This window comes from Monopterus albus, unplaced genomic scaffold, assembly GCF_001952655.1.
Source record: "Monopterus albus unplaced genomic scaffold, M_albus_1.0 scaffold166.1, whole genome shotgun sequence".
Taxonomy (NCBI): Eukaryota; Metazoa; Chordata; class Actinopteri; order Synbranchiformes; family Synbranchidae; genus Monopterus; species Monopterus albus.
Genome location: NW_018128046.1, coordinates 1,756,510 through 1,765,406, shown reverse-complemented (window position 1 = coordinate 1,765,406; position 8,897 = coordinate 1,756,510). Strand labels below are relative to the sequence as shown.

The following is an 8,897-nucleotide window of genomic DNA, read 5'->3' as shown; positions in this document are numbered from 1 at the left end:
TCTCCTCGTCCATGTCCTCCCTCGCCGCTCAGCCCGGGGCCCTCCCTCCAGAGGCAGCAGAGGAGATCAGCAATGACCACAGCACTCGCACTGTCATCTGTTGCAGCTGTAGCGACAGCACGCATCAGGGAATGGGCTGTCACGCTCCTGCCCCTCTTGCTTCCTGTCATGCTTTTATTTTCTCATCACTTCCTGTTTTGTTTCACCTCACTTTTGGCCCTTTTATTTAATCATCATTAGTTCACCTGCTCCTTATTGTTTGCACCTGTTTTTCCCTTCTATTTAGGCAGCGTCCTCCCACCAGGACGCTGCCAGATTGTTCTAGACCCCAGCTCTGACTCTCCAGCATTTATCCCTTGCCTGACTCTCTGTGTTTGACCTAGGATTACCGTTTCTTGACCACCGTGTTTTGTCTATGCCCTCTCAGATTCTGATTGCCTGCTGTGTACCGACCTTCTGCTTTTGTTCCCATTGACCTCGAGTTTGGATCCCCTGGATATACCTGTTAACCGGCGCCGACCCTGGACTGTCTTATTGACCTCGAGTTTGGATCCCCTGGATATACCTGTTAACCGGCGCCGACCCTGGACTGTCTTATTGACCTCGAGTTTGGATCCCCTGGATATACCTGTTAACCGGCGCCGACCCTAGACTGTCTTGTCGACCTAAGTGATATCCTGGACTTTTTTGTTGGTTTTTGTTTACTAGTAAAGAACTTTTCGTTACCTCAGTTCGTCTGGTTATTTAATTGAGTTCACCACAACCTCTGTTTGGCATCTGCACACGCCAAACGTGACAATGGGCTACTATGGTGCAACGTAATATGTGGCTGCATATGTCAAAAATGCCAGAGCAGATTAACAAGAGCTTACTGGAAGGACCCGTCAGCTCAGACGGTCTTTTTGGGCCACACCTCCAAGAGGCTCTCTCCCACCTGTGGCTAGCGGCCGATGAGGCGGAGCAGGTTCGTCAGTTGGCGTCATGGGGACGACAGCAACCTCGCCCTTCCTGAAGATTGGCGTAACCAGGGCAGACACCAAAGCTACAGAGCCAGGTGCCCAGCAGCCTCCGCTGCCGCTGCACCACGACGTCCCCCTCCGCCTAACCCAGCTCCTCCTCCTCTCGCCTCTCCCCCCGGAACGGACCAGACGCCTCCAGGTGGGCCCGCACGAGGCGACAAGTGGCCGGCACCTGGTCGACCCCTCAACCAGGCCCCCCCGGAAACAGAGACGGCAATGACGGGGTGCTGGGAACGTGTGTGATGCCCTCCCAGATGCTTACTTACCTGGGAGTGCACTTGAACTCTCTCAGCATGAAGGTAAGGCTGACATCCTCTGGGCGAGAAATGCTTTCGTTTCTCCTGCACCGTGTTGTTCCCCACACGACAGCTCTATCTGTCATGCTTTTATTGGGAACAATGTCAGCCAGCCATGTCGTAGTCCCCCTCGGTCTCCTTCATATGAGGAAGCTCCAGAGGTGGTTCGGCCGTCTGCGTCTCGACCCAGTGCGCCACGTCACGCGTCTTGGTGTTCACAGACGCGTCTGCTCGGCTGGGGAGGTGGGTGTCGTTTCTCCTGCACCGTGTTGTTCCCCACACGACAGCTCTATCTGTCATGCTTTTATTGGAAACAATGTCAGCCAGCCATGTTCGTAGTCCCCTCGGTCTCCTTCATATGAGGAAGCTCCAGAGGTGGTTCGGCCGTCTGCGTCTCGACCCAGTGCGCCACGTCACGCGTCTTGGTGTTCACAGACGCGTCTGCTCAGCTGGGGAGGTGCGTGTCTGTCACAGGCTGTGGGAGGACGGTGGGATCACACCCCGTCTCTCCACATCAACTGCCTGGAACTAGCCACGGTGCTAAAGGTGGTGAAACACTTCACACTGTGGCTGAGGGGGAAACACGTCATGGTGTGCTCGGACAGCACAACAGCCATCACATACATAAACCGGCAAGGCGGTGTTCGCTCTGCCCGGCTGCTGGAAATTGCACGGGAACTTCTATTCTGGGCTCATCAAAACCTGCTCTCCATCAGAGCCGTGCATGTCCCTGGCGAGCAGTACTGCGCCGTGGACCTCATGTCACGGGGTGGACCCCAGCCCAGCGAGTGGAGGCTGAACCCGGCCCTAGCTCAGACACTGTGGGACAGGTTCGGCCAAGCGGTGGCAGACCTGTTTGCAGCACACGGGAATGTGCAGTGCCACCTCTGGTTCTCACTGTACACTGGGGACGACCCGCTTCTAGGGGTGGATGCTTTTGCTCACCACCCCTGGCCGAGGGGTCTCCTCTACGCGTTCCCCCCAGTCTCATTAATCCCATGGCTCCTTTCACATGTGCAAGACGAGCGGCTGTGCGTCCTCCTGATAGCTCCGGAGCGCACAAGTGCAGCTTGGTTTTCGACCATGGTTCAGTTGCTGGCGGGGGATCCCTGGCAACTCCCCTGGCAGGGAGACGCACTCTTTCAGCTGGACGGCGAGATCCAGCAGTTCCCCATGATAGGTCAGCGGCTGTGGGCCTGGCCCCTGAACGGGAACGACTGGAGAGCATAGGATTGCCTCCAGCGGTGGTGCACACTATTCAGTACGCCAGCGCTCAGTCAACAACGGCGTATGCCGCCGCCATCTCATCATGCCATGAAGGTTAAAGGTGAAAGAACCGTATTTGCACACACCCACTGGTAAAATGTTTTCCCAGGGGTGTGTGCAGACTGAGACCTGTGATGCGCACAATGGTGCCACAGTGGAATCTGCCTCTGGCTTTATGCGCGCTCAGCGAGCCTCCTTTTGAGCCCATGGCACACAACTCTCTCAAACATCTCTCCCTGAAAACAGCGATCCTCCTAGCCATGACTTCACTAAGCGTGTGGGTGATCTGTGTGCACTGTCTGTCTCACCGGCGTGCCTCCTTATCCGCGGAGATGGTAGTGCGGCCATTCTCCGACCGAACCCCGCGTATGCACCTAAGATTATCTCATCCTCTTATCGATCCAGAGTTATTTCTCTGGATGGGTTCCTCCCTCCTCCTCACGGAGACGAGGCAGAGAGGAACCTCCACGCCCTCTGCCCAGTGCGCGCTTTGTCCCATTACGTGGGGCGCACGGCAGCTGTCAGGCAGACACAACAGCTGTTTGTGCATTACAGGAGCCGCTCTCTTTGGCAGCCTTTAACAAAACAACGGCTGTCTCACTGGCTGTGTGAAGCTATTACACAGGCTTACATATCGGCTGGGAGCAACCCTCCGCCTGGCATGAGAGCCCATTCTACGTGAGCCATCGCGTCCTCCACTGCCCTTCTTAGAGGCATGGCTGTGGAAGATATCTGCACGGTAGCCTCCTTGTCCCTTCACCCATTTTTACCTCTGGGATACATCCGAGTTCTCACTGGCTCACTCGGTCCTGAGTGTCGTGCGCGACGGTGAGCCCCTTCCCTGTCGTGTCACGTGAATGTGCCACCACCGTTTATCGCTGACCCTGGGTCAATCGCTCAGGCGGCAAAATGAACAGCCAAACTCCAATCGGTCTGATCGCTGTGTGCTGGTGTGATGTGTGCCCTGCTACACTCACACACACACACTCCATGCACCCCCCATCACATGCGGCCCCAATGGCCATCTTTTCTGTGATGCGCCCATGGGCACTTGTTCTTTTCGCCGCGCACCATGCACTGGTGGGATGTGTGCTCTGCTTCATTCACACACACCCCATGTGCTCCCCATTGCACCTGTGCCTCTGTGGTCATAACTACTGTGATGCGCCCATGGGCGCCTGTTTTTTGCCACACATGGCTGAGGCATGTATGTCTCATTATCCAACATGCTATCCAGCATCTAAGCTGGCGGCCCTGCTGTCCCCACCCCCGCCAGCTGAAGAAAAAGTGCTGGTTTGTGTAGGAAGGCGAGCTTAGGTCACAGTGGCAGTTATACTGCTGCTGCGGACCTAATTGAGGACAGCCCAGTGCAGGGCACAGGGCGCGAAAGTATCTCTTCAGGACTGCGCATGCGCAACAGCTCTTAGAGGGCTACGCCTATACTCATAGAAGCTTGGGTTACTGTACGTAACCATCGTTTCAATCTAACAGGCTTCTTATTCCTAAATTTATGTGTTTATTCACATGACCACCTAGCAACCCATGAATGTTTGCTATGTTTCCTACATCACTTCAATTCTGAAATCTTGTTTTTGTGGCTGCTTCACAGGTTTTGTGATTGAGCAAGGTCTTCACTGCTTACTTATTAATTATGAATAGATGCAAAATAGGTTACACATAGTATTAATGGATGATAAAGTCGAGGACAGAGCCACACATACATTAGATTTTTTAAAAATATAAATGTAACATTAGAAATTTAGTAGGTCCTCACATCTGTTCAGAAAAGCTAATACCACATTCACATTATAATGGGGTTACAGTAATTACCAGTTTCCCAATTCACTTCAACATCCAGTTCAAAATTACACCTGGAAAAGGTTTGATATAACTTCTGTTAGAACTAATTGTTCTGCTTTTTGAACATGTATGTTTGTGCGTTCAACATGGAAAAATATTTTTCAGTGCTGCACAAATGAACACGGTCACAGCACCATGTGCGTGGGAGTGTTTGCTCCCATGTTTTGGTCCAGATGAAGTCTGAAACGTAGTTTGGGCTTTCTGCTTTTGAACCAAGTGCTTCAGCAGACTCACAGGCCTGCAGGAATTCTGTAACACATTTAGCTCTGCAGAGTGTCACAGTGCTGCTCAATTTAGAAAATGGAGAGGGTGATATTGCAGCCATGAGGCAGCACCAGACATCATTAGTCTCCTGGACTTTTAACAGGCTCTAGCACTTCCTGATAATTCTTATTTCCCAGTACCTTTTCGGCGCTGAGGGTTTCATTAGACTGAAAATCACTGAAAATGTTCTTTTTGCGTTCCCTGACTATGATCAAGCTCCACACAACTAATCCTTCCTTTCTAAATAAAGGCTTGACAGATTTAAAGGCTGCCTGCAGAAAGACATTGTTTTGTCTTTGTCACATCAAAGATTGTCACTATGAAAATGGGATTAAAGTGATATCTTCATCTTACATCTTCATTTCCTGAGCGCTGTCCTCCGTGAGGCTCATTCTCACGCGTGGTTAGTGGGGCCGGTTCCTGCTGTCATTCTGACTTCTTTTGTCCTTAAACTGCTTTATCTCTTTGTCATAAACTTCAAATGTTTTCTATCTGTAGTCAAAGATAACATGCCCAGTTTTATCCAGTTTATTCTCATCGAATTTTGTAATTCTGTGTAAAGCTATTTTCAGCTGTTTTACCCAAAACAGTGGATCAGCACAAAGATAGCAGCAAGACGCACTGTACTGAGGAGAGAAATGGTGACAATGCTGAACTCATGCAGCATCTGCTGACTGTTGTTTTTTTATTTATCCAGGGAGAGTTTGCTGAGCACACATTCTTTTATAGTAAACACATTCTCTCTAGCCTTTTACATCCATACAGTTTCACACACTTATTGTCTAAAAGGCTTCACAACTGGGCTAAAGACTTAAACTCACCTTTTTGTGCTAACAACCTCAGTTTCTGTTATTCTCTATGGTATAACCTCTACACATTAACACTGAATTCCAGTCATTCATTGTCTTATCTCGTATTTTTCACAGTCTGGTGCTATCTTGGTCAGCGTTGCTAACATTTAACCTACAGCCGCAACAAATGTCACACTGTGCGAAAAGAGCTCATGATCTGAAACATTAAGTAGCTCGAAACAAGTGTGTGGCTCTGACATATTTTCCATCCCTTAAGGAATCTTTCTGCTTTATTGCCTCCATGAACGAAATGGTTAATGCAGCTTTACTTCTTCTAGTACATGGTCAGTTTGTCAGCATATTACAAAGAAGAGGTCATTACTGCCTTGCTTGTTGTTTTGTTCCACTTCCAGTAGTCCCTGACCTCAGAGACTAATTGCTCCGGTTTCCTCCCTGGCTCTCAAATGTCATCCACCTTTCACACCTCCTTTGCTGATTTTGTCCTAAGTGGCTCTTTAGGGCCCTGACACAACATGCTCACAGTCAGATGTCTCTGTGGCCAACTGTAGATTTGGCACTGCACCCAGCACTAGCTGGTTCTAGCTGGCACTGTTCAGCAGTAATGGGGGTCTGATTAGCACTTCAGCTTAGTGAATCCGTGATTTCACCCTTTTAGGTTTGTCCTGAGTTTTCACCTTTGCCTTTTCTTTTCTGCAGATAGGCTTAAATGTGAGTATATACTGTAACAATAAAGTTTCAGCACATTAGTGGCATGACAATGATAGCTACAGTACTGTGGTCCAATTGTTTACCTCAGGATCATCTATCATTATCAGGATGAACTGCATGATGTGGTGATCCTTTGACTTCTCCTCTAGCACCATGTTGCAATCAAATATGAAATTTGTCCAGTGAACATGACACACATGGTGCATAAATATAGTGAACATTTACCTGCTACACACCTTCATGTTAGTATTGTCATTCTTATCATTTTACCATGCTGACACTAGCATATACAGTAGCGCCACACTGCCTCAGGGCATCTTCACACTGGAGTCCTGCTCAGTATAAAAAGCTCTATCATAATCTTTGACATGAATCTTTTGTTCTACTCCTTTTTCTTAGACCAGCATTGGCTTGGTCTAAATTGCCCTTGGTTCAGGTCGACATTATGACTATGAAAAAAAAATCTCCTCATTCATTCAACTGAGAGAACTGCATTTTGCAGCAGCTTGCTTGCACAGAATAGTCTCATCTGCAGTGATTATTCTCTGCATTCAGCTGAACTATTTGCTAGCTGGTTATCAAAAGACAGAAAAATTCATTTTGTTAAATCCTGCAGTGTTCAGTGTGCCTCACAGTCCCACTGAGACTAGTTAGATGGGTTTAAAACTCAGAGTATATGATGTGATATTTAGCTAATTAGGACGCTGTCAGTTTGTTCTAGGTCACCACGTTAAACTCCCTTTTAGCCACTATGTGCATCACTTTGTCAGAGAACTGTGAATAGAATACACAAGATGAATGCATCTGTGGGTGGGGAAATTAGATGACAGGCCAATAGATGAGTAATGTTCTCTACTTTCACAACAACCACCAGTAAGGTGTCCTTGAGCATGGCACCCACTGTCTAGTCACTCTGCTTCAGCTTGTAAGGGTTGAGCATCCAAAGTGTTTGCTTTAATCAGCTGAACATGTAGCACATTTAGAACATGCACAAAATGTGAGTGTAAAGATACACAACACTCCCTTTGTTAAAATCTATAAAAAGATGATTTAGTACATGTCATAGTGGAACAAATAAATCTTAAACCATACAGGAAGTCAGTATGAGAACAAAGCTGCTGCTGACGGTGGCAGGTGAACTTTTATATACTGATGCTCTAATCCAGGACTAGAAGATAATGGCTTATTTGTATCTATAATTCAATATGTTCTGTCCCAAAAACATTTTTAAAAACAGGTTGAGCTCATCCCCTTCACAGATAATTATTGTTTGAGAACTCAGAGATGTATTTACTCTCCAGGGTTACCACAATAACATCAACCGTTGCTTTTTCTTGCACAAATATTAAAAGTGTGGTTTCTGTCTCCAAACTCATCTTTGTGAAAAATATTTGTGTGACTTTCCATCACCAGGGAAGACTAATGTCCTAGGGCTACCCCCAAGGCATCTGCTTCGATTTTGCTGTCACTAAGCTTGACGTGGACCATGGCTCGCAACGTCCATATTGATTTAAACCGGGCGACTTGTCTGACTCACTCAATAAAGACTGGAGTATTTCAAGAAGGGAGCTTAATTTCCTCCATAATTTGTAGAGATATGAGAGCATGTTTGAAATGAATTATACAGATTGATGAGCTTGACTTGGAACAAGTCTGCGAATATTTATAGCCAGTGCCCAGAAGTGAAGGTGATGCAATACTGAACAGGAGAAAAAAGGAATGCGAGCAAAGCAGCATTTAAAAAAAGATCAGTGGAGCTCAATCAGTGGAAAAAATCACAAGAGCAGAAATTTTCAGGAGTGATATCCAACACAGCGGCTGTTTTTAAAAATGGACAAAATAAAAAGCTCAGTAAACATTCAGTCAGTGTGGAACAGGTGGATCTGTAGAACCTGCTCCCTAGGCCTCAGACCCCAAACCGCTCTAGTTTTTAGGCCACCATGGAGACATGTGCTCTTCATAGCTCCCCATCCTTTCCCTCCTATTACTGACACAGTTTGTTAAGCCCACAGTGAGGCCACCGTCCTGTATTTTTAAAAACAACATTGTTTTTTTATGTGCTAAAAATAAAAGCAACCCAGAAACGCTTGATGAATGACAAACACATAGTCAATGCAGCAATGAGAGATATGACACTCGCTCATCTTTTGGTGGACTTCAGAGTGGTGAGATGCTCATACATGCATGATATGACTTGTGATGGTTGCCATAGTAATCTCCCTGAAGCACAAGGCAATTTTTGGAATAAGTGCTATGGGCAACAGCAGCTCTTCAGTATTGCTGCTTTGATCAAACACAAATAGAAAGAGAAGGCCAGGAATCAATTCAATACATTTTGAGGACAATACATTTTTAAAACTGAACTGAATAAAATTTGACCTTGTGTAGATTTCCCTTACTTTCTACTATTCAGTGCTCAAATCAATATTTTAAGTGTCTTTCAGCTGAATATTTTGTTTGCACTGTAGAACAGCAGTATTTAAATGCCTGTAAGATGATAAGTGGTGTACTGGTGAGCAGGTGCAGTCCTGAGAGGGCCCTGGCTGCGGACAAGATGGCCACCCTAATCCTACCCCTAACCCAAACCATAAATATAACCATAAACCTGCCGAGGTGAACAACTTCCAGTTGCCTGCAGTCAGGTTTTTCTGACAGCCTTGGGTTGGGATCTC

The 8,897-nt window shown here is 47.3% G+C and overlaps 2 protein-coding genes across 3 annotated transcripts in view; one reads left to right on the top strand and one right to left on the bottom strand.

Annotated features, from left to right (window-relative positions):
- Window positions 1-8,897, bottom strand: part of LOC109968927 (semaphorin-7A) — a 40,873-nt gene that overhangs the window by 10,816 nt on the left and 21,160 nt on the right. The window lies entirely within an intron of this gene.
- On the top strand, window positions 1,491-2,879 carry LOC109968930 (uncharacterized). The gene is made up of 2 exons (XM_020615514.1): window positions 1,491-1,558; window positions 1,773-2,879. Exon 2 carries the CDS (start codon window positions 1,904-1,906, stop codon window positions 2,543-2,545), a length of 642 nt encoding a protein of 213 aa, XP_020471170.1. The 5' UTR covers window positions 1,491-1,558; window positions 1,773-1,903; the 3' UTR covers window positions 2,546-2,879.

Coding starts and splice junctions, on each gene's coding strand:
- LOC109968930 (XM_020615514.1), top strand. CDS start 1,904: ATGGTGTGCTCGGACAGCACAACAGCCATCACATACATAAACCGGCAA.